The following is a 25,135-nucleotide window of genomic DNA, read 5'->3' as shown; positions in this document are numbered from 1 at the left end:
CACTGCTTTAAGGTGTCTTAAGGTGTGGAAATTTCTTTCAGGTATAGATAAAGCTTAACCTCTTAGGACTTAGATGCCCTCGAGGATCCTCCAACCCTAATCCCAGATCGAATTTGGCGGCTCATAATGGGCATATATGAAAGCCAACAGACCAAGGTATGCCGGTCTGGGTGGATAAAGCGAGTGTCATCGCTTAGACATGTGAGCAGGAGAAATCTCACCCGCCCTGATCAAGGAGGGAGGGGACCATTTGCCCCCCAAAATACCCACCACACCCTATGCCCACCTCATTTTTCATCTGCTTAGTTCCACTGCTGTGCTCTGACTTGCCTAAGGGCACTGCAGGGACAGGCAGGGGAACTTCTGTCTGAAGAGGAGGGTTGCTGATAACCTCACATTCCTGGTGAGAAGAAGCCCCATTGGTCCTGCCAGAAGCTAGGCATGATCCTCCCAGTCTCATATGGGCCAACAGTTACTTTTCAGAGTATATAAAGCAGCCCCAAGAAGTGAGGATGTTCCATTCCCCGCGCAGCGAAGACATCCACCAGCGATGAAGGCCCTTCTGATCTTTGTGGTGGCTGGGAGCTTCTTCATCCAGCTGAGTAAGTCTTTCAGGTGGTCTTTCTGCATTCTGGGCGTATTTCTTCTAGGAAACTCAGCTCCACCAGGGTGTGAGCTGTCAAAACCTCAATTCATCCTTCAGAAGCCAACCAGAGCCAGTGGAGTGGAGTGGAGTGGTTAAAGCTTCGGACTAGGACCTAGGAGTTGTTGTTGTTTAGTCGTTTAGTCGTGTCCAACTCTTCATGACCCCATGGACCAGAGCACGCCAGGCACTCCTGTCTTCCACTGCCTCCCGCAGTTTGGTCAGACTCATGTTGGTAGCTTCGAGAACACTGTCCAACCATCTCATCCTCTGTCGTCCCCTTCTCCTTGTGCCCTCCATCTTTCCCAACATCAGGGTCTTTTCCAGGGAGTCTTCTCTTCTCATGAGGTGGCCAAAGTATTGGAGCCTCAGCTTCAGGATCTGTCCTTCCAGTGAGCACTCGGGGCTGATTTCCTTCAGAATGGATAGGTTTGATCTTCTTGCAGTTCATGGGACTCTCAAGAGTCTCCTCCAGCACCATAATTCAAAAGCATCCATTCTTCAGTGACCAGCCTTCTTTATGGTCCAGCTCTCACCTGGAAGACCAGGGTTCAAATCCTTGGGCCGGTCACTGCCTCTCTGCCTAACCTACTTCACAGGGTTGTTGCAGGGATTAAATAAGGAGCGGGAGAACCTCGTATGCCACCTTGAGCTCCTTGGAGGGAAAGGTGGGACATAAATGCAATAAATAAATGTATTGATCAATTGATCGATCGACTGCATTGCATTTATATCCCATCTTTTTTCTCTCCAAAGGAGATCAAAGTGGCAAAAATGATTCTCAACCTCCCCATTTAATACCCACAGGAACTCTGTGAGGTGATTTGGGTTGGGAGACAGGGATTGGCACCAAGGTCACCCAGTGAGCTTCACAATGCCCAAGTGAGGATTGAAACTCTGGTCTCTAGCACTTGGAAGGTAAAGACCTCCAAAAAATAACTTAAACGAGTTTGCTCCCAAAGCCCTTATTAGGTTATTTCCTGTTAACATTCGCCGAGCATTCTCTGAAACTTTGACTCTTAATCAAACATTTGAGACGGGAATTTTACAAATGCCTCAAACGTCAATATTTGCCAGAGTTTTATCATTGGCGTGCAACGGAATTTGGCATGTTACGGTCTTTGATATTTGGCATGCAAGATAATGTAATTGGACATTACTGCATTAGATACTTGGCACCAGAGATGGGGCAGAAATTCAATTTGGTTCACATTGAAAGCAGAGCCTAACTACCAATCTGCACTTTCTGAAACAATCTGTGGACGGAAATCAAGCCGTCCTTCAGAATCCGCACTTCTCCAGATTTTGAAATGCAGTTCTCCAGCCAAACAATACATTTTTTTAAAAAAATTTTAAAAAACAGACTAGGGTAAGGTGTGCATAAAAATGGATATATACAGGAATTTGGGAGGGAGGATTCTGCTATCCTGCTTGCTCTACATGCCACAATTTCTCCCCCCAACCCCCACCCCAGGCCTCCCTTTCTCTCACCAATTGCTCCCCTCAAAAATGACAATTGTATCTCTTCTCCTCAACTTCTGAACCCACAAAGGGTTCTGATATCTTCCCCAGCATCACCCCTGGCCACCCTCTCTCCCACCCAGAGTTTTCCCTAAAGGACAATGATGTCTGCAGTCTGTCTGTCTGTCTGTCTGTCTGTCTCTCTCTCTCTCTCTCTCTCTCTCTCTCTCTCTCACACACACACACACACACACACACATACAGCCTTCCTCAGTACTAGGAGTAAGAGAGGGAGGAGAGCCCTCCTTCTAGCTGGTCATGGCCGCACCTCTTCCTCCTCCCGAGGTGACCCATTCAAGCTCTGAGGCATATCCTTGCAAGGGCCTGCTTCCAAGTCTCAGCTCAGCCCTTGTGCCTCTTACCCCTCCTGGTGGCTCAGACTGTCATTACAGCATGGCAACGCTCTAGCGCAGATATAGTATAGAGGGAAGTGATATTCAGACATTCATTCCAATGGGGGGAAATTGGTTTGCAGACCTATGTGTACTAGGTTTAAAATTGCATTGTAAAATGTGCATATTTTGGCAGAGACGTCCTGTGCCCTAACACACAGGAGTCAAGCCAAAGAACATGTCAGCTGGTTTACCCCTGCTTCCCCTTAACTGTTTTGTTTTCCCTGGTTTATTTTTTGATTATAAGGTTGTCAAGGCACACTCCTATCCTCTTGTACTCACGCAAAGCACCATGAACACTGATAGGCTATGTATCCATTAATAAATACTAAAGAGATCTTGATTGGTGCCAGGGAGGATGTATGATTGTTCTTGAATTCTCTCTAACATATCAGCTTTTTCTTTGGCGATCACTCGTAGCCGAGTAAGATTGTCTTCCATAAACACGGTTTTAATAGTGAGTCCGTAAGTTATTGTGGAGGGAAATTCTGGATCCATGCGTCCTTCCACAGTATGGACATTGGTTTCCAGGCAGGAGTTGATCACGGTGTGGATTTGCCAAGCGTGCCTTCCTCTTAGCACGCTTCTCCCTTGCGTCCTGAGTTCGAGTGTCTTCAAAGCCCATGCCACCTTTGGTTGTTCTCCAACTGGAGCGCTCGCAGGCCAGTGTTTCCCAGTGGTCGGTGTTTATACTACATTTTTTTAGATTTGCCTTGAGACAGTCTTTTAACCTCTTTTGTTGACCACCAGCATGACGCTTTCCATTTTTAAGTTCGGAATAGAGTAGTTGCTTTGGAAGACGATCATCAGGCATCCGCACAACATGACTAACATATCTGATATGGAAGCTGACAGCTGTCTGGTGTTGATTGACCCGTAACCTTACAAAAAAAAGCATAAAACAATCATTAAGAAATATTAACAACAATAATTGAAGACTGAAAAGTTAACCTAACAATAGACTAAAAACAGCTTAAAACTTGCGGCAGTTTCCTAAACCTCTGGTAGACTTGCCCGGTGCTTTTTTTTTTTCTGGGGGGACGCAGGGGGACGCAAACCCCTAAACTTTTTGTGAATCTATGTTTGACCTCATTGAGGGGCAGTATTTCAATATGAGTAGGAAAGTGAGAGTACCCCTAAACCTTTTTTTTAAAAAAAAAAAGAGAGAGAAAGCACTGGACTTGCCTAAACAAAAAAGTTTTTAGCAGGTTTCAAAAAGAGTACTGTACACTGAAGACACTTGCCTGGTATTATTAGTGAGCATTGATCCTTAGCATGAATCTTACTTACATATTCTGTTGAAAAATATCGGCTGATGAAGACTATTACGAAATAGTAGTATCATTCCGGAGACACTGTCGTTTTGAAGCTTTTGCGACGTCTTCCGTTAAAACTTTTGAAAGACTATTGTGAGACTGTCCTTAGACATCTGTTTTATTGAACCGTCCTCGCTACCACTCTGTTATATTGTACATGTGAACTTTGATTGGCTTATTCCTATAATTTGAATGATACCATTATTGGATTATGGGACCCAGGTGGCACTGTGGGCTAAACCACAGAGTCTAGGGCTTGCTGATCAGAAGGTCGGCGGTTCGAATCCCTGCATCGGGGTGAGCTCCTGTTGCTCGGTCCCAGCTCCTGCCAACCTAGCAGTTCGAAAGCACATTAAAGTGCAAGTAGATAAATAGGGACCGCTCCGGCGGGAAAGTAAACAGCGTTTCCGTGCGCTGCTCTGGTTCACCAGAAGCAGCTTTGTCATGCTGGCCACATGACCCGGAAGCTGTCTGCGGACAAACTATAGAGCGAGATGAGTGCCGCAACCCCAGAGTCGGACACGACTGGACCTGATGGTCAGGGGCCCCTTTACCTTTACCTATTATTGGATTATATATTCTCTACTAACTATTAGCCTACGTGTTGTGTTTGAATTGTTGTGATTGGTTCTTATTGCACCACAGGGGTTTGTTTTTGGTATTAATAGGCAGGCATTTTGAAAGTGTAGGTGCAGCCACCCTTGTAAGGTAGACTTCTTCTACTTGTTCCTTTCCCCCATTAAACTGTTTTCCTCTCTTATAGCTGGTTCACTGAAGTGTTACACCTGCAACACCCAGGTCAACAACAACAACTGCAAAGGACAACAAAACTGTGATGGAATTGGACAAGTATGCAAAACAGATGTCATTGGTAAGACAATTTCTTTGGCGTCCTCCTTCCTCCTTCTGTTGGGTTTTCTTATTCCTTCCTCAATTCCTCAAATATTGGAACCAAACTGTTAAGAAATCCTGCTTTCAAAAGCCCCCTTTTTAATACAAAATTGGCAAGAAAGGCAATTCTTTCTCTGTTTCCTTTGATTTTTGCTATTCTTATTTTTGCAATTTTTTAAAAAATGTACATAAATAATTATTTTTATTCATTTTAAGTTGGAGGCAGCAATGCTTCCGAATACCAGTTGCCGGAAACTGCGGCTGGAGAGGAGAACACTCTTGGTCTCCAATCCTGCTTGCATAGGGCTGCCATACGTCCAGATTTTCACAGACATTACCAAGATTTCAAATTGACATCCGGGGGGGGGGGGGATTTCCAAAAGGCGGCGCTCTATCCTGGATCTTAGACAAGTCAATCGAAAAATTGCATTTATTTGGCGGTTTTGCAAATAAAAAAGCTCAACCACTTGAGGGGTTTCCTTTAAAAAATTCAACAATTTCGGGGTTTCTGGAAAAAAAATCAGGTGATTTCGGGGTTTCCTGGTTTTTTACTTTTTGGAAAATGGCAACCCTATGCTTGCAGGTTTCCCACTGTTTGGTGAGAACAGGATTCTGAACCAGATCCAGCAGACTCTTCTAACGTTCTTCTGTTCTCCAAGCTGCTCTCCATCAGAGTAGACCACACTGAGCCAAACAGGCCAGTGGAATGTCAACTTTCCCTCCCTGGCGTGACCTGCTCTGCCGATCTTCTTTCTAGGTGTCGTGGGCCTTTTCAACGTCATCTCGAAAGAATGCACCGCGTCCTGTGATCCTTACTTCAGCGACTTCAAGGTGGGAAGGAGGAATGTTTCCTGCTGCACCAGCGACCTCTGCAACGTCAACGGGGCCTCCGGCTTCAGGATGGGTTACGTCCAAGTGGCCTTGGCTCTTTTCGCCAGCCTTGCCTGCATCCTTCTCAGAAGCAGGCTCTGAGGAGAGGGCTGCGTGTGTAGCTGTACAGAAGAGAAACCAAATCTAGATTCTTTCCCACTAAAGTCACATTCAGAACCATAGCTGACGCTACCACTGCATAGATCTGTTGAACGGCGTGGACGGGTCTCTGCTTCTGCGAATGTGGGTGTCTTTCTAGAGTTACTTATTAGGGATTATGGGAGTTGCTGGGCACACCCAAACCCCATTCTGGTGTAGGGCATAGATGTCGGCCAGCTTGATTATTCTTCAGGTGTCCTAGCAAATATTAGAAATTAGAATTGTAGAGTTGGAAGGCACCCTGGGGGTCATCTACTCCAACCCTCTTCAATGCAGGAATCACAGCTAAAGAACCCATCTGTTTGAAAACCTCCAACGAAGAAAAGTCCATCACCTCCCGAGATCGTCCATTCCACTATCAAACAGCTCTGTCAGAAAGTTCTTCCTCGTATTTAAGTTGAAATCTCCTTTATTACGATTTAAATCCATTCATTTGAGTCCTACCCTCCAGAGTAGGAGGAAACAGGCTTATTGCATCATCCATATGACAGCCCCATAGATTTTTGATCATACAATATTTAAATAGATTTTGGCTGATGGTGTCCCAGTTTTCTATTACAAGCAGGGCTGCTCGCCAACCCTTTGCAAGCTCAAAAGCTGGGAATTGTGCAATCAAGTTAAATGCCACTTCTGAGTGATGTTGACAGACAGGAGTACCTTTCACTTGAGCAGAGATTATCTTACCTGCTGCTCACCTTGTGAGTGAGCATCCTCATGTGGTCTAGCGACAGAGCTCTCTCAAAAATGGATTTTTGAAACATGGTCTTCTAAAAACTCCCAACAGCCTAGGAAGCAAATCATCATGCCTAGATGTTGCAGCTCTAAGCTCTAAAATATTTGGGATGCACTTCCCTCTAGCAAAGTTTCCCGATAGGATTGGGGGAGTAAACTCACTTGTGAATGGTCTGTAGCACTTCAGACTGCAAATAGTTCATGGGCGTAGGCAGGGGGGCAGGAGGGGGCAATTGCCCCCCCCTAGAAGCAGGGCAGCTGGCCAGCCTGCCCCACTGCCCGCCGCTGCCCGGTGCCGTCTCCCTTCTCCCTGGCTGGCTGTGGGGTGGGTGGAGGGAAAGCCCCAGAGCCGCGCAAAGCATTTGGCTGGCTTTCCCTCCACCCGCCCCACAGCCAGCAAGGGAGAAGGGAGACGTCCCTTCTAGCCGGGCTGATCCTGGCGCCCCTGATTTCGGGCTGATCCTGGCGCCCCCTCGCCCCTGAACGACCATGGATTTCCTTGCCCCACTGTGGCCCCTCCCCTGTGCCTTGGCCTCGCCCCTTGCCCCCCCCCCCAATTTTGATCCTGGCTACGCCCCTGAGATAGTTAGATGTTGGACTGCTCCTGCATGGAGGATGAGAATTAAGAATATCCGAAGAGCCTGCTGGATCAGGCCAGTGGTCCATTAAGTCCAGTGACCAACCAGATGCCTCTACCGGGAAACCCAGAAGCAAGATCTGAGCATAAGATCCCCTCCTGTGGTTTCCAGCAACTGGTGTTGTAATGCATTGCTATCTCTGACTATGGAGGCAGAGAACAGCAATTGCAGCTGCTAGCAGAGGCTCAAGACTCCCGAGTCCCATGGGGGATAGAGAGGGAAAACTGGGAATCAATATTTTACAGCAATGGTGATGGGGTTGAGGGTTTTAGGCAGCGGGGAGCCTGGGAAGGAAGCAGGCAAGGCAGGAAGGGAAGGAGGAAAATAAAAAAGGAGGTGTGGTTAGGGATGGGAGCATAGCTGCCAAGTCTCTCGTATTCTCCGGGAAATCCCCATTTTTCCAGCTGTTCTTAGCTGAAAAAACGGATATTTTTTCCCCGGTTTATTCTGGCACGGCGGCCATTTTGGAACTGGGCAAAGCAGCATCAAAAGTCACTTCTGAGCATGCTCCGCCCAGTTCCAAAATGGCTGCAGCGCTACTTCCGGTCTGCTACTTCCGGCCCAGTCCCTTATTTCTCGGACAGCAACTTGGCAGGTATGGATGGGAGACGAATTCAATTCATTCTGGATTTCAAGGCAAGCATACGCAATTTGCCCTTTTTGGAACAATATAGGAGATGAAATACAGCCAGCCTTCAAAGGGAGCACTTTGCTGAATTTTGCAATGTGGGTCTCTAGCTCAGCAATGTGTACTGGGATTAATATAATAGGGTAGAATGTGGATACAAATGCATCTGCTGGTGAAAATAACTTACAAAAAATGCAAGGTTGTGAAAATTGTTCTGCAAACACGTGTATACATGAAAGTCACACTAAAAAGGCTTGTGAGTCTTCATGGGGAATTATTTGTATAGTTGAGTTTAAGATCGGGGAAATGAGAAATCGAGAGAAACCGAAATTGACAGATTAACTGCTACCCCCCACAGCACGGTGGGCTTCCTTGCACCCTTTTGGCAACTTCTCCCCAAAACAAACAGGCCACTCTAGATAAGGAATAAGAAGAAATGAAGCAGTTTTCATATTATCAGGCTTTGACTCCCTGGTTGATCCTGTGTTGTGTTTCCTTCTTCTTTGCATTTGTATTCTTAGTTGCAAACTACCCAAAAGCACCCTACCTTGATGAGCAGCACAGAAAACCTTTATTTAAAAAATTAATAAAGAATATGATTTTGAAGGATCTCTACACGGTGACAATTGTGACTATTTTCCTTCAACGTCGAGGAGGGCCAACATATCCCAAAGATGTACCCCCTTCAACCAACTCACTGCACCCAAAACTCTCACAGCGTTCCTACAAATTCAAAAGTTTGCTTTGAGCAATTTCACTTTCTTCTCCCTAGCTCACGGGTAGGCAAACTAAGGCCCAGGGCCCGGATCCGGCCCAATCGCCTTCTAAATCCGGCCCGCGGAATCAGCGTGTTTTTACATGAGTAGAATGTGTCCTTTTATTTAAAATGTATCACTGGGTTATTTGTGGGGAATAGAAATTCATTCTTCCCCCCCCCCAAAAAAAGTCCGGCCCCCCACAAGGTCTGAGGGACAGTGGACCGGCCCCCTGCTGAAAAAGTTTGCTGACCCCTGCCCTAGCTGGAAGTTTTCAGCATTGACACAATGTGATGAGATGGGACTAATACTTAGAGAGACATTCCTGGCAATCTGGAGACTATCTCCTACCATTAACTCCCATTGATGAACCATCAGCTGTTATTAAGCGATTGACCTTTGAAAGGATGGCCATATAGCACCCATAAAACCATTTGGCCTGTGATCATAAATAGCTGCAAAGGCGGGTGGGTTGAGGGAGTGCTTTCCAGGAGACCAATACGTTCTCCTTGAGGACACTGGGTCATCAACCTTCCTATTGCAGGAATTTAATGTTAGCATCCTTTAACTGGGTTCCAGAGTTTGATCTGGAAGCTCCGCAAAACATCCCTTTTTTACTGGTTCTTAGAAGTGTGTCTCTTGCCAGGCGTACAATGCAATCGGAACAAAGGAGGCCATGATTGACACAAGCTTTATGGCTATTGAATGATACATGCACGCAGCTCAACACAAGCAACAAAAGGATAAAATCACACAAGCATGTAAAGAATGAACAAGAGGAATTTCTTACGCAGCAGAGATTAAAAGTAGTAGGGGTGACCTGTCAGCCAAGTGTCTTACACATGACATGGGTAGGCAAACTAAGGCCCGGGGGCTGGATGTGGCCCAATCGCCTTCTAAATCCGGCCCTTAGACGGTCCAGGAATCAGTGTGTTTTTACACGAGTAGAATGTGTGCTTTTATTTAAAATGCATCTCTGGGTTATTTGTGGGGCATAGGAATTCGTTCATTATTATTTTTACAAAATATAGTCCGGCCCCCCACATGGTCTGAGGGACAGTGGACTGGCCCCCTGCTGAAAAACTTTGCTGACCGCTGGTCTTACACTTGCCAGCTCATAGCCCAGAGGGTTAGTTCAGGGCTGCAAGGTTTTAAGGATTCTTTACTGCCACCTCCCCAAATGCCCGCAATCATGGCCACCAAGGGCACCAATTATAGGGGGCGGAAGGGGCTTCGGCCCCCTCAATATAGGACAAGCACCTGGGAGCTGGGCAGGGCGGGGCGTGTCATGTAACACAGGACCCCCTCGATGTAGGTGGCAAGTCGGCACTCTTGATGGCCAGAGGAAGGGAGGGAGACTGCAGCCAAGGCAATAAGTTGCCAAGGAACTTTTCTCCAACTTTGGCTCTAGCTAATTCAGAAGAAGAACCTAAGGTGGGCCTGGCTGCTGGATCAGGCCAGAGGCTCATCTGGTCCAAAATCCTGTTCTCACTGTGGTCAGCCTGATGCCTCCGGGAGACCCGAAAGCAAGACCATAGTGTGACAGCATTCTCCCCAATGGTGGCTCTATGGGGGATCTGATTCTGTGGGATTCAAATTGCAATGCAACAAAATGCAAGGAAGAAAAGAAGCAATGAAAAGACAATTAAAAACCATGCGGCATATGGTGCAGCACATTAAAAAGGTAAAGGACGAGAAGTCCCGTCAAAGGCGACTCTGGGGTTGTGGCGCTCATCTCACTTTTCAGGCCAAGGGAGCCGGAGTTTGTCCGCAGACAGCTTTCCGGGTCATGTGGCCAGCATGACTAAGGCACTTCTGGCGCAACGGGACACCGTGAAGGAAACCAGAGTGCACAGAAATGCCGTTTACCTCCCTGCCGCAGCGGTACCTATTTATCTACATGCACTGTTGGTCTTTCAAACTGCTAGGTTGACAGGAGCTGGGACAGAGCATCAGAAACTCACCCCGTCATGGGGATTTGAACCGCCGACCTTCTGATGGGCAAGCCCAAGAGGCTCAGTGGTTTAGACCACAGCGCCACCCGCTTCCCCATGGCAGCACATTATATTAATCAAAACAGGCAGGAAACCCAGCCAGATGTATGGGCAATACATAATAAAATTATTATTATTATTATAAGTGATCCACCAAGATCCTCAGCAATTCTCAAGTGGTCCATGAAGGGTGGGGGAGTTTGGGAACGCCGCCTGAAAGCAAATGTTGCTCAATAAACAGCTCTATCTGTGTGAGCATGCACCTCTCCTTCCAAGGATACAGTGGGCACACATAAGAACATGAGAAGAGCCTGCTGGATCAGGCCAATGGCCCATCTAGCGCATCACCCAGGGGCCAACCACATGCCCAATAGGAAACCCTCAAGCACGTCCTGAGCAGAAGAGCCACTTTCTCCTCCTGTGACTTCCTGTGGGATTCAGAAGCCTTGCAGCCTCCAATGGCAGAGCAGAGCCATTGTGACTGGCAGCCAGTGAGACCCTCCCCCTGGGGTTCATGCTGGAGAGGCAGCCTGTGATCTTCTGCATACAAAGCAGGTGTTCTACCACTGCAAAGTCCCCAAGTTTGCCAGGAAAACTGGGACATGCCATTTTTTTTTTTACTGCAAGAGGACTACTGCCATAATCTCACACGATTTCATGCCGCCATTTCTCCCCAAGGAAAGCTTTTGGGGGGGCTGCAATTTCATGCGGTGCCCCCCAAATGTGCATTCTTGGGCGTTGTGCCCCCCCAAAAAAAACCCTCAAGGTGGAAACCACACTGCGAAATTGCACGAGATCACAGCAACCCAAATGGCCACCATGTTCTCGTGATAAAGAACGGGAAGATGACGCCCAGGAATATGGTGTCCCGGATTTTGGCTTCAAAGTGTTGGCTGCAGTAGTCAACACTGATCCTGCATTGCAAGGGGTTGGACTAGATGAATACCGAGGTCCCTCCCAGCCCTGTGATTCTGTGAGAGACAAATGCTCTGACCTTGCACAAGGCAGCCTTCCTTCGTTGCAGCCAAATTCATCTTACCTGTCAAAGCGAGGTATTGTTTCATATGGCCTGTTACCCTTTAACATTTCCCCATGGCTCTTTATTAGTCACACAGACACTCTGGATCGAGACTCTAGGGTCCAGTGATTTTGCCGCCTGGTGCAGAGTCTCAGTGGGTGGTCTTACGCAAGTGGAGAGGGCTGCAGGCGTTCATGGGTGGCGGTGCAAAGGGAGAGGCGACATTCTGCCTGAGCGGCTTGGAAAAACACCAGCCAGCCTGCAACACCTTGCCCCAGGGAACCCGGGTGACTGTATCGTGGCCCTTGCCTCGTCACCCAAACAAGAGGAAGAAGGTTCTATTGTTCCACATCATTCTCCCTGGCAGAAACCGAGAGCCGTTTTACAAGTGCCTGACGAAAATTGAGCCCTGCCCTTTCGTTACGAAACCCAAACACTTATGAATGCAAACTTTAATACCCCCAGAGGGAACATTAAGCCCAGAGCTAATTTTTTTTCCAGCCAGAACTCACCGGAACTCGGTTCTGGCACCTGTCAAAGTGGGCCCCATTGCTATTGTAAGAGAACAAGGAAGGTGGAAAGTTCTTGCACCTCTTTTTCTAGAAAAATAGCACTGATTAAGTCCCTTTCCAAGTTCACATGGAGATATCGCAGAAATATTGCTGCATTGAGCTTGACAAAAATGGTCAAGAAGGTGGATTCTGCACGTGCTTTGGAGGGAAGTGAGGGGCAGATGGGGTTGTCAGCCTGGGAAGGGAGCCCAGCCCTCAACCTCTGCTGCATTGTAGGGTATCTTCAAGAGAAGGAAAGGCTAAGGAGTAAATCTGGAGTCCCTAAGACAGTTGGATGGGGCCTTGTACATCTCCTTCTAGCAACTCCTGCAGCCAAGCTAGTGCCAAACATTTTGCTCTGCTTTCCTTTGGACCACAACAGCGAGGCAGAGAGGGGCGGGGGCTTATCGCCTTGGCAGCCCAGGACCTCCACACACACTGCCCAGGCTTGCTAACGTAGCGGTTTGACCTTGCCCTCGGTGATGCACTCCATTGTCTTTTGAGTCAGACGGATGCCAACAATTGCTCTAGTTATCTCCCACTTGGACTACTGCAATGCGCTCTACATGGGGCTACCTTTGAAGGTGACCCAGAAACTGCAACTAATCCAGGATACGGCAACTAGACTGGTGACTGGGAGTGGCTGCCGAGGCAATATAGCACCAGTCCTGAAAGACCTACATAGGCTCCCAGAATATTACTGATCACAATTCAAAGTGTTGGTGCTGACCATTAAAGCCTTAAACGGCCTCGGCCCAGTAGACCTGAAGGAGCGTCTCCACCACTATCGTTCAGCCCGAACACTGAGGTCCAGCTCCAAGGGCTTTCTGGCGGTTCCCTCCCTTCAAGAATTGAGGTTACAGGGAACCAGGCAGAGGGCCTTCTCAGTGGTGGCGCCCGCCCTGTTGAACGCGCTCCCATCAGATGTCAAGGAAATAAACAACTATCTGACTTTTAGAAGACATCTGAAGGCAGCCCTGTACAGGGAAGTTTTTAATGTTTGATTGTGCTCTTAATATTCTGTTGGGAGCCACCCAGAGTGGCTGGGGGATCCCAGCCAGATGGGCGGGGGTATAAATAATAAATTAATTATTATTATTATTATTATTATTATTATTATTATTATTACTACTACTACTACTACATCTTTCCCCCTCTCTCTCCCTGTCCACCCACCACCACCCGAGGCCCACCTTCAAAAGTATGAGCAACCTTCAAAACCCCCAAAGTGGCAGATTCTGCCTTTCCCTCGAAGTCACTGCCTTACATTCTCTTCCCCCCCCCCCACTGATGCAAATAAATGTGCCATTGTCATTCCTTTTGCTTCCAAGGTTCGGGCACAAGTAGAGCAGAGGTTGGCGGCACAGAAATGCAGGTGGGAAGGGGGATGCAATGGAGTATCCTGGCAGTGGACAGGGCCCGGCTGACTGACTGGAACGTCAGGCGGGAGCAATGCACATTAGAGCATGGTTTTATAGTTTAAAATGCTGGCGAGTCTTAGGTCAAACATGGATGCTGGTCCCATCATCACCCCTTCCCAATTGACAAGCACTGGGACTGGAGGGGACATTCTGCTCTGGAAAAACACTAGCTGGACGTCTCCAATCCATAAACCATGGACTGACCTGAGTTTAATGGACCTGTTTCATAACTTCTCCCCGAGGCTGCTGAGATAAGGCAGGCGTTTCAGGACCCCAGGACCTGGGAAATTATGACCTCTGATAATGCAGGAGGGTTTTTTTACCCCAGAAGACAGGGTTTACGCGATTTCCATCACGAAATCTTTACAGAATCCACTTACATTGTGTGTTTCGATCTCCTGCTCAGAGCTCAGCATAAGAGCAGGAGAAGAGCCTGTTGGATCAGGCCAATGGCCCATCTTGTCCAGCCTCCTGTTCTCATGGTGAATCCAGCAAGCAGGATTCGAACCTGAGAGCAGCCATCTCGTTTCCTGCGGTTTCCAGCAATGGGCATTCAGAAGTATTGTGGTAGCACAGCAGAACCACTAAACTGCACAAAGTATGATGGATGCAAACATGCCTTTTAGCTGACTGCATACTGAATGTTTTAGTCTGACTTGTATGGTAGGAATTATGGCCTGTTCACTAACAAGTCTACCCACCTGTCAAATCTGGTCCATTGGGTGGGGTGGGTGGAGAAGATAAAGATCTGGGTCACTGCCCAGATCCAGTCTCCCCAACCCTGGATTAAAGGGTTTAGTGAATGGCTCAAGCAGAAGAAATGGGTTTTATTCATTTCAACCACCGTGATCAAGCAGCAATGTGAGGTATCGGGCAGTCTCTGAGATATCCCAGATCCAAGTTGCTAAGGACCTTGCAAATTAATACAAGACCCTTAAACTGGGCCAGGTAGCATATGGGCAGCCTGTGGAAAAATGTCAGAACTGGTCTCATACCCTCCAATATTTGGTCTTGCACTCTGGTATGAGCCAACTGACTTGCACCACTAGGCAGTACGAGAAAACACCCGGCTTTTGGTCCCGCGCTTTGGTGTGGCCTGAGCACGGGAGCCAAAATGCAACCTCCTAAACTGGAGAGGTTTCTGTCAATCCGGATTGTCCCCCTTAAAATGGAACAGATGTGTATTATGCCATCTGCCCCCATCAACAGTCTAACCGGCGTGTTTTGCACCAGCTGTAGTCTCCAAGAGTGGACCCACATAGAGCCCATTGCAGTAATACAGCCTTGAGGTTACTGGAGGATGAATTGTGCATTTGAATGATTTGAAGGAAGAGAAAGAGATACTGTATATTCCTGCGTATAAGACTACAGTACTTTTTAACCCAGGAAAATCTTCTCAAAAGTCGGGGGTCATCTCATACGCCGGGTCGTATTTCTTATACGACGAGTATATCACAAACTCTATATTTTAACTGGAAAAGTTGGGGGTCGTCTTATACGCCCAGTCGTCTTATATGCCAGAATATATGGTGAAACTCTTAGGAGGTAGCTTCAGGATTAGGGGTCAGCAAGGGAGAATGGGAGGTGTGGTTTCAGAAAACAGAGGTTCTTCCAGTTTTCTGAGGATGGTTGAGTTGGAGGAGTGGCGGTCCCAGAGCAGGGAAATGTGAGGGAGGGGGAGCCATGAAAAGTGCTGGATACAGAAGGGTCTAATTCAGGCATCCTCAAACTTCGGCCCTCCAGATGTTTTGGACTACAATTCCCATCTTCCCTGACCACTGGTCCTGTTAGCTAGGGATCATGGGAGTTGTAGGCCAAAACATCTGGAGGGCCGCAGTTTGGGGATGTCTGGTCTAATTAATCTCAAGAACACAATAGTAGTCTGCTGGATCAGGCCAACGGCCCATCTAGTCCAGCATCCTGTTCTCACAATGGCCAACCAGATGCATCTTTGTGGAAACCAGCAAGCAGGATTTGAATTCTAGACCACTCTCTATACGGCTTCCACTTACCACTGGGCAATAGCTAACATCAATTCTTGCAGGCTCCATATGGTCTCGATTTATATTGATTATTCACAGTAGTGCAGTAATTTCCCTTCTACCTCAGTCACAGCAGCCAACAGGGCCAGCTTACCCATAGGTTCTAGGGATGCGGGGCACCTGGGCGCCGGGCTCTCAGGGGCACCGGGCCGGGGCCAAGATTTAGAGTCTGGGGATTGAAGAGCCAGGCCAGCCTACAGCTGTGCCAAGCAGTGCAGAGCCTGTTGGAATGCCGCAGGCTTTTTTGCTGCGGGCACTGAGGCAGCCAGCCAGCTACGCCTTCCTGCGCACCTGTGATTGGTGGGCCATCGAGAGGCCTCCCCAGCACACGCACACTGCTCACAGGAGGCGCACAGCTTCCCTTCCAAGCCTCTGTGGGGATTGCTCTCCTCCCTCCACCCGCAGCGGCATGGGAGAGAGTTGCGTGCCCCCCCCAAAAAAAAATGCTCAACAACTCTGAGCTGCCCCCTAAAAGAAGCTCAACAACTTTGGCCTCCCCCCCCCAAAAAAAAATTGGGGATGCCGGGCAGTTTTTTGCACCCCTGCACCGGGTATGCTAAAGACGGCCCTGGCAGCCAATATGGAGAAATGATCTTAACACTTTGGATCGAAGCAGACCTTGCATGGATGTGAGCTGAATCTGTACCGTCAAATATTTCCCAAGCCTGTGTTGATGCCATGTGGACAACTGCATGCAAGACTTAACATCTGTGCCTGAATTCCTCCCGGAAGACAACTCTTGGTTGCTCTTTTTTATTTTATTTTTAAAAAACACAATAAAACAATAAAGTTTGTAATGAAAATTTTAAACAATTCTTGCAGGCTCTTTGCTGCTCCTCATATTTTTGGTGGAGACTGGACACGAACTTGCTGCAGACGCCAGTCTGCTGAACCCTGGGCCAATTACCTGTTGCTTTTGGGGACATGAATCATCGTGAATCGGCACAAAAATCAGGCGTTTTAGGAGGTCACCCAGAAGCACTTGTAAAAATATTGAACCTCGTGAATCATTGTCCTCGTAGCGGCATGTCGCTTTGGGTTTAGGAGAGGCCTTTCACAGCAGGTGAGCACCAAAGCCTTGACAAAAGGACAGGTATTCGTGAGAGAGGTGTGCCCCTCTCAGGTGGGGCCCTTATTCTCTATCTCTCCAGATCACCCTGCCCTCCCAAAAATGTACCCAAAAAAGAAGTTTTTTCTGGCCTGAGGCCTAGGAAGGCGTGTCGTTTCGAGACAAAACATTTCGAGAGAAACTCAGCCAAGAGCGGAGAATGGTTTTCTTTTTTGTCCCCACATCTTGGCCTAAGAGATTTACTAGCACTTAGGATGGAGTGATTTGTTACCGTACAACAAGGTTGAAAAAAGAGCAGCGAAAAATATAAAGCACCAGCAGAGTTTGAAGGCCCTGGGGAAATGGAATAAAAAGTCTGTTGTGCTTAAGGCTGCAATGTTAGTTACACCTGGGAGCATGCCTTATACACCCAGGTTGTGCCCTGTACCAGCAGGTCTGAGTTGCCTCTGCCACAGTGGGAACTTGCCAATGGAAATTTCTCCTGGTTAACCAGCAGACTGCTAGGTTCTGTGCACATGCAAAAAACAGTCGCCAAGCTGGAAGGCTTTAAAAAAGGATTTGGTGAATTCACGGAGGGGAGAGGACTATTATTGCAGGGGGTTGGACTAGATGACCCTCGGTGTCCCTTCCAACTCTACAATTCTATGATTGGTGGCTACTACTGTAGCCCCAATGGCTATGCTCTGGCTCCACAGAAGGAGGTAGCAATACTTCTGAATCCCAGTTTCTGGAAAGCAGAGGAGGGGACAGGTGCTCTTGTGCTTGAATCCTACTTGGAGGTTTCCGCATTGGGGCATCTGGCTGGCCATTGTGAGAACATGATGCTGGCCTGATCCAGACAGCTCTTCTGATGTTCTTATGTACACAGGCTCTGATTTTGTACTGAATTGTCCTGCCTTAGTGTTGCATTCGTCCCCTCAAGACACTTCTGCCACCAAAAGACAACCTCTCCTCGCCAAATCCTCATCTCCACATTTCCATCCCTCGAGACTCATTTACTGTATGAAGTCTCCGTGGGCTCTGATTTTGTACGAAATTGACCCGTCTGCATTCACCACCTTGAACACAGTGATGGAATAATAATCTTAATGGGCCAATATTTTCAGAATATCGCCTCTACGCAGCATTAATGAGGCTGCATTAATAGAGTGTCTCATTTCAGGGGAAACAAAATATATTAAAAAAATCCTTCCAGCAGCACCTTAGAGACTAAGTTTGTCATAGGTATGAGCTTTCGTGTGCATGCACACTTCTTCAGACCTGTGCAAGTTTCTTAGTGCGGTTGATGGACTTCCATTTTATGCGGCTCAATGTGGTGCCTTCCATAGTACTAGTTTCATTTCAGGGGCCGAAACTTAACTTTTGCAAATTTCTTCTTGCAAAACATGCTTTGGGGTTTGAGGAATTCAAATCTGCTTTTATTTTTTGTGATTGCACAATATCTAGCTTGGTGAGTCTACGTTTGACAAAGAAGCACATAAACAGCTTTCACAAAATGAAAGACTTTTACTTTTCCCTCCTGAAATGTCAGGCAAAATCCTAAATATCAATCAATCAATCAATCAGTAACAATACATAACTGCTAGTACTTGGCAATCATTTTTAATGGTTTCTGTACAATTTTAACACACATGTTACATACCAAGCAAAATGAAATTGCATTGATTTGACCAAAATATCCCAAGTCATGCTACCTGTTTTTAGCACCCCTCATTTTGGGAAGTGGGAAGTTGAAAAATTCACCACTCCCTGCTGCGATTACCCTCACCACAAATGGCTTTTGCACCGTCAGAGGCCCAAGACCCCAACAGACAAGAGAGGACTATCTGCACAGATCTCCAGCAATGAGCTCCAGGTAACCCTTCAGGTGCTTTTCTCTTTTCTGTTTTTCTGACACCTCTCTGTTCCCTCTTGTTCCCTCCTGGGCATGTCCCTAGAAGAACAGGGTGGAGGGTGAAGGAGGTGTGGCCGCAAGCAAAGGGATATCTTCTTCTCAGCAACTGAGAGAGCCCTTTCTCCTAGATAGCACAGCTGAGCACAGGACAGGAAAAGGGCGGTGGCCAGGTATATAATAAGGTCCCAGCAGAGCCCGGCAGGGACTTGGAACGGGCGCAGAGGAGCTGCCTGGGAGTGTTCATTCAGAAGCCTCCAGAGTTTGCCTGCAAGGATGAAAGCGTTCCTGGCCTTTGGGCTGGCCTTCCTGGCATCCCTGCAACTTGGTAAGACTCATTTCTATCTAAGGGTGTTGCCGGCGGCTTGGATGTGAACCTGGAATGGTTGCGCGAAGGAAAGAGAAGCTTATCCCTGCCCTCAAGGTGTCATGGCTGGCTTTGGCCACCCAAGGATGGAGAATCTGGAGCTGCACTCTGTACAATCTCAGGGGTGCCCTATGATTTCTTAGAAATCGTGGCATTGTAGAGTTGGAAGGGAAGCAACGGGTCTTCTAGCCCAAGCACCTTTGATGCTGGAATCACAACTAAAGTGGGAGGGGTGGGTTGGTTACTGCGTTCTTCACATTCTTGTTTTCATTATGTACTTCGTGTTTTTTATCTTGTATTTCTGTTGTGAGCCGCCCTGGGATCTACAGATCTACAAATAATAATAATAACAACAGAATTGACAGGGCTTAGCCTTTTTTGTGATGCTGTGGGGTCCTCATAAGTAAGTTCTTGATTGGCTTCTGTGACGGGGGAATTAACGAAATTAATTATTGGTAGTAATAAGAACGTTCAGTCTGTCATTTGACAAAGGGGAAGAACATGGGGTTGTAGACAGTGTTAGTCCTACTCAGAGTAGACCCATTGGCATTAATGGACGTGATCCACCTGGAATTATTAATTTCAGTGGTTCTACTCTGAGTAAGTGGTTCTACTCTGATATGATAACCATGTTCAAATATATAAAAGGATGTCATATAAAGGAGGGAGAAAGGTTGTTTTCTGCTGCTCCAGAGAAGCGGACACGGAGCAACGGATTCAAACTACAAGAAAGAAAATTCCACCTAAACATTAGGAAGAACTTCCTGACAGTAAGAGCTGTTCGGCAGTGGAATTTGCTGCCAAGGAGTGTGGTGGAGTCTCCTTCTTTGGAGGTCTTTAAGCAGAGGCTTGACAGCCATCTGTCAGGAATGCTTTGATGGTGTTTCCTGCTTGGCAGGGGGTTGGACTGGATGGCCCTTGTGGTCTCTTCCAACTCTATGATTCTATGATTCTATGATTCTAAGTCTCCGTGGCATGAACCATGGTTTCTTGGTGCTTGATGTCTCAGGGTGCAAGACAAAGGAAAGCTTTGACTTACGACTCATGAATCAGGGCTCACTAGACAGATCTGTCCAGGACACGGGGGGCACTGTGCTCTAAACCACTGAGCTTCTTGGGCTTGCCGATCGGAAGGTCAGTGGTTCGAATCCCCGCAACGGAGTGAGCTCCCGTTGCTCTGTCCCAGCTCCTGCCAACCTAGCAGTTCGAAAGCATGTCAAAGTGCAAGTAGATAAATAGATACCACTGCGGCGGGAAAGTAAATGGCATTTCCGTGTGCTCTGGCTTACGTCACGGTGTTCCGTTGCGCCAGAAACAGTTTAGTCTTGCTGGCCACATGACCCGGAAAGCTGTCTGTGGACAAACGCCGGCTCCCTCGGCCTGAAAGCAAGATGAGTGCCGCAACTCCCATAGTCACCTTTGACTGGACTTAACCATCCAGGGGTCCTTTACCTTTACTTTTACCTAAATAGATCTATAGCTCAGTGGTGGAGCAGCTGCTTTAAATGCAGAAATTCCTGGGTTCATTCCCCAGCATTTCTGGGTAGCACAGGGAATAGAAACTTCCCTGAAACCACGGAGAGCAGCTGCCAGCCAGTGTAGGAAATGCCGAGCTTGATGGAGCAATGCGGTTTGACTCAGCGTATGGCCGTTTCTGACAATCCTTGCAGCGATTGGGCACATTTAATTGTGTAGTGCAGGCAGAACCAATGCCCCTCTACCGGAGGTGAAAAGGCAGCTTCAGGCATGACGCTCTAATTCCCTTCCCTCCTCTTACAGGGCTCTGTTTGCAGTGTTACACCTGCCAAGACCCCACTGACTTCGGCAGCTGCCTGACTATCGCCAACTGCTCCGCAGACAGCACGCACTGCAAGATAACGGTGCACTCGGTGGATTCAGGTAAGGACATGGGGATGCAACCCAAACCCTGGATCAGCCCTCCGCCAACCAGGGGCACCCTGGTTTCGGACCGCAAATCCCATTTGGCCATTGGTTGCGCCGGCTGTTGCGAGATGTAGCCCAGAACCCTATGGAAGGCGCCAAGTTGGCAAAGCCTGGCCTAAAGTGACCCTTTCCTCTGTTCCTGTATTGGCCTTTTATAGAATCGTAGAGTTGGAAGGGACCTCCAAGGCTCATCTAGCCCAACCCGCTGCAATCACAGTTAAAGAATCACTTTGATGATGTGCATTCAAAACCACTGGTACTCGGGGAATCTTCCTTGATCCTGCATTCACTGGTTGCATGCAAGTGATCTACTCTGGGCGCACCGGCCAGCGTGAGGATCTGTTCATCTCAACAGAAGGGGGCAGTTTCATGAACTGTGCTGCCTCCCTCCATTGAAGGCAGTGGGGTGTACCGTGTTTCTCATATTTTAAGGCATCCCTAAAAAATAAGGCATGGCAGGATTTTCCAGACCTGGCGAAATATAAGGCATACCCTGAAAATAAGACATGCTGGTACGGTATGGCAGGGCACGCCGCGCCAAGTCCCGACCCAGCGGGACCCAGCAAGGGCAGCAGTGCGCGCTTTGCCGAGCCCCGACTGAGCGGGAGCTGGCAAAGGCAGCAGCCCGCCGCCGGCTTGGAGCTCGAGCCGGCAAAGGCAGCAGCGGCGCTTTGCCGAGCTCCACCGAATCGGGTGAGAATTGCGTTCGTACCCCTGCCTTGCAGCCTCCGACCCTTCACCCAGGGCGTTCACACGTGCATCCCCACCCCCGACCCGCGTCCTCGTCTACCGGTACCTGAAAGCTGCGCACGCGGCATTCCAGCACAAAGCCGCCGGCCAGCGTCGGAAGAGGAGAAGGAGGTGCCGCCGAGAAACCCAGAAAGGGGAGGCGCAGCGGGAAGGAGGAGGAGACCGGCGGGGAGGGATCCGGAAAGTTGCGAGCGACTTCCTGCTCCCCCCCCCCAACGGAGCAAAAACCAGCAAAGGCAGCAGCCCGCCGCCGGCTTGGAGCTCGGCAAAGCAACTTTCCAGATCCCTCCCCGCCGGTCTCCTCCTCCTTCCCGCTGCGCCTCCCCTTTCTGGGTTTCTCGGCGGCACCTCCTTCTCCTCTTCCGACGCTGGCCGGCGGCTTTGTGCTGGAATGCCGCGTGCGCAGCTTTCAGGTACCGGTAGACGAGGACGCGGGTCGGGGGTGGGGATGCACGTGTGAACGCCCTGGGTGAAGGGTCGGAGGCTGCAAGGCAGGGGTACGAACGCAATTCTCACCTGATTCGGTGGAGCTCGGCAAAGCGCCGCTGCTGCCTTTGCCGGCTCGAGCTCCAAGCCGGCGGCGGGCTGCTGCCTTTGCCAGCTCCTGCTCAGTCGGGGCTCGGCAAAAAATAAGACGCCCCTGAAAATAAGCCATCGGCTTATTTTCTTGAGTAAAAAAAAATATAAGACATGACTTATAATATGAGAAACACGGTATATTTAAAGTAGATGAATAAACGGTCAAGTTAAGTTAATTTGGATATGCAGAAAATATTAAAATTAAATTTAAGGAACCACAGAAAGAGGGAAGTTCTAAAATGTTAAAATGAAGGTAAATACATTACTGTATTGAACTGTATAAAACTGAAAAGCATAAATAAAATTTAAAAAAAATTATGACACTGGAGCACTACAGGAGCCCTGAACAGGGGTGTAAGAAGCTCTAAGTGATTAATTAATCAATTTATATATTTTAAGCCCACTTGTGATTTGTACCCCCTAATATTCAAGCTAGGCACACTGCCCTTGACAACTTGCGCCTCTGCGCACCTGGGATGCTATCGCCAATGCACCCTTATCTCAGTCTTTCTCTGCCTCCTCATTCCCAAGGGAGCGTCACTGTCCCAAACTGTGGTGCGCATTGCATTCCAAGGATGCAGAGAGATTTCCAGCCATCAGGAGTGCATCTCCTGTTTATTAGCTCCCATTGATGCACCACTTTGGGGAGATCATCCGGGACATTTAGCAAGCCGTCAGCTAAACAAAGAGCGTCCTCCCAACATCCCTAACAATAGGAACCAGGATATTTCATAAAATCACAGAATTGTAGAGTTGGAAGGGACCACAGGGGTCATCTAGTCCAACCCACTGCAATGCAGGGATATTTTTGCCCAGCGTGAGGCTCGAACCTATGTCCCTGAGATTGAGAGTCTCATGCTCTACCGACTGAGCTACCTTGCTTTGAATAACAACCTTGCTTTGAATAACAACCCTCTCTCATTCTCCCTCCAGGATACCCCTTTTTCGGAAACATCACCGTCACCAAATCCTGCTCCAAAAACTGCGTGCCTTCTGACCTAGATGGGATCGGTGAAACTCGCCCGGTCTACTGCTGTGACACCGAGCTCTGCAACATTGGCTCCGGGCAACAGGCCAGGGCCGCAATCTCCGCCACGGCTTTTATAGCTGCCCTCACTTTCGGCCTCCTGTGGACCAGACTGTAAGGCTTCAGGAAGAGGGCGGATGGATTTTGGAGGAACATCGCCCAGGAAACAGAAGAGGGAAAGGAAAAAAAACTTGGCCATATAATCTAGAGCAGGAAAACTTCAGCAATTTCCAAGCTGTTTCCAAAGGTTTATTGGCATTCTTCCTTCAAACAGACATCAAGGGGTCAAGAAAACTTTGGGTAAATAATTGCACAAAAGAATGAATAGCAGGGCTGTATAATCAGCACCCAGCACACCTTCTGCCTGTAACCTGCTTAGCAGTTAAAAACACACACAAAAAATATTTTAAGGCCTCCCCTACAGGGTTGTTGTGAGGATGGGCCAGAACAGGATTGCAAAACCATTTTGCATGCCTAGTGCTAGATGTCCTTAGCAATAAATAAACAAGAGTGGTGATATGCATATAAATTTGCTTCCTCCCTAACCAAGTGGTGCAAGTTAACGACATTTTGCAATCTGATTTCTGGAAGAGAAGGATTTCGGAAATAGGAGGTTGTGACAGGGACGCTCCAGGTGTCCTTCAAATGACATGGAAGGATTGTTTTTTACAGGGTGGGCTTGAGATGGCAGGACCTCTGAACCGCAAGTGGGGTCTGAGCTCCTCAAGTACAGCGTAACAGGGATCATTCGGGAGACAGGCGGTGCTTGAAAACTGAGAACGGTATAGAAAACTGCGAGAACAGTTTGCGAATAAATAAATATCTTTCTGCTTCTACAGCACTTGCCCCTTTCTTGTTGCAATGCTGTTGGCATTTGTAAACAGATGTTTTAGTGTACCTTATCTGTTAGAATTGTTAGATTTGGCTGTTTTAAGGATTTAAATAAAAGTATTTTTTAAAGAATCCCATCTATCAATCACATTATGTTCTGTATCCATCATCACACACACAACACATTCAACATTCGAACATATTACTTAACGTCACCTCTTCACTGAGAAGACGGAGCTATTGATAGAACAAGGTCTTGGTTTTGGTCATTAACATCGTTAAAGAAAGGGGTCCGTGTTTCTTCATTTCATTTCAATTCTTATATTTCTATGCAAACCTTTTAGAGGCACAATTACTATTCCGTTTATGAAATCTTGTGTTTCAGAAACATGACTCTTATTCCCAGAGGGCCTTCTCGGTAGTGGCCCCCGCCCTGTGGAACGCCCTCCCATCAGATGTCAAAGAGATAAACAACTACCTGACATTTAGAAAAAAAACATCTGAAGGCAGCCCTGTTTAGGGAAGCTTTTAATGTATGACATTTTGATGTATTTTAATCTTTGTTGGAAGCTGCCCAGAGTGGCTGGGGAAACCCAGCCGGATGGGCGGGGTACAAATAATAAATTATTATTATTATTATTACCGGTATTATTAACAGGATTGCTTTAGTAATACTTATAATTCTAGTTGTTTTAACCTGCTGTTCAGCGACTCTTGTCTCCCTGCTCTTATTCTGGCTTGTTCTTATAATTATTGTATCTTGTAAATTGTTGTATTTTTTTTGCTATTTTTAAACCACTGGACTATGAGCGTAATAAACTGGTTGGCTGGTTGTATTTCGATGCCGCTTTTCACTCGCACGAGTTACAAATGTTAACATCGTAGCGCATCACAATCACAACATAAATCATCGGTAAAACAATGACAAGTCATTAGTATTTATTTTTTATTATTTGTTTGTTGAATTTATATACTGCCCTATACCTGGACGTCTCAGGGCGGTTCACAGAAAAGATCGCAATATATAAAATAAGAATAGAAAGAATAACCCAATAACACCCCCCTCAAAAAAAGAGCCATGTTTTAAAAGGATATAGGATGTCAAA

General features: G+C 47.6%; 2 protein-coding genes across 2 annotated transcripts; both read left to right on the top strand.

Annotated features, from left to right (window-relative positions):
* Positions 1–550: 550 nt before the first annotated feature.
* Positions 551–5,735, top strand: PSCA (prostate stem cell antigen). Its single transcript, XM_035124820.1, has 3 exons — positions 551–602; positions 4,636–4,743; positions 5,521–5,735. The coding sequence occupies exons 1-3, from the start codon at positions 551–553 to the stop codon at positions 5,733–5,735; spliced, it is 375 nt and encodes a 124-aa protein (XP_034980711.1).
* A 12,935-nt stretch (positions 5,736–18,670) lies between these two features.
* Positions 18,671–24,665, top strand: LOC118089686 (ly6/PLAUR domain-containing protein 2-like). The gene is made up of 3 exons (XM_035124454.2): positions 18,671–18,859; positions 20,678–20,797; positions 23,105–24,665. The coding sequence occupies exons 1-3, from the start codon at positions 18,808–18,810 to the stop codon at positions 23,314–23,316; spliced, it is 384 nt and encodes a 127-aa protein (XP_034980345.1). The 5' UTR covers positions 18,671–18,807; the 3' UTR covers positions 23,317–24,665.
* Positions 24,666–25,135: the final 470 nt, after the last annotated feature.

Source organism: Zootoca vivipara, chromosome 8 (assembly GCF_963506605.1).
Source record: "Zootoca vivipara chromosome 8, rZooViv1.1, whole genome shotgun sequence".
In the NCBI taxonomy this organism is placed as follows: Eukaryota; Metazoa; Chordata; class Lepidosauria; order Squamata; family Lacertidae; genus Zootoca; species Zootoca vivipara.
Note: the sequence above shows the minus strand (reverse complement) of the source record. Positions and strands in the feature narration are given on the sequence as shown.

Bases quoted from the DNA above. Each gene is read 5' to 3' on its own strand.
- PSCA (XM_035124820.1), top strand. From the start codon at position 551: ATGAAGGCCCTTCTGATCTTTGTGGTGGCTGGGAGCTTCTTCATCCAG. The intron at 603-4,635 runs GTAAGTCTTTCA...CCTCTCTTATAG, and splicing joins GAGCTTCTTCATCCAGCTGA to CTGGTTCACTGAAGTGTTAC. The intron at 4,744-5,520 runs GTAAGACAATTT...TCTTCTTTCTAG, and splicing joins ATGCAAAACAGATGTCATTG to GTGTCGTGGGCCTTTTCAAC.
- LOC118089686 (XM_035124454.2), top strand. From the start codon at position 18,808: ATGAAAGCGTTCCTGGCCTTTGGGCTGGCCTTCCTGGCATCCCTGCAA. The intron at 18,860-20,677 runs GTAAGACTCATT...CTCCTCTTACAG, and splicing joins CCTGGCATCCCTGCAACTTG to GGCTCTGTTTGCAGTGTTAC. The intron at 20,798-23,104 runs GTAAGGACATGG...TTCTCCCTCCAG, and splicing joins GGTGCACTCGGTGGATTCAG to GATACCCCTTTTTCGGAAAC.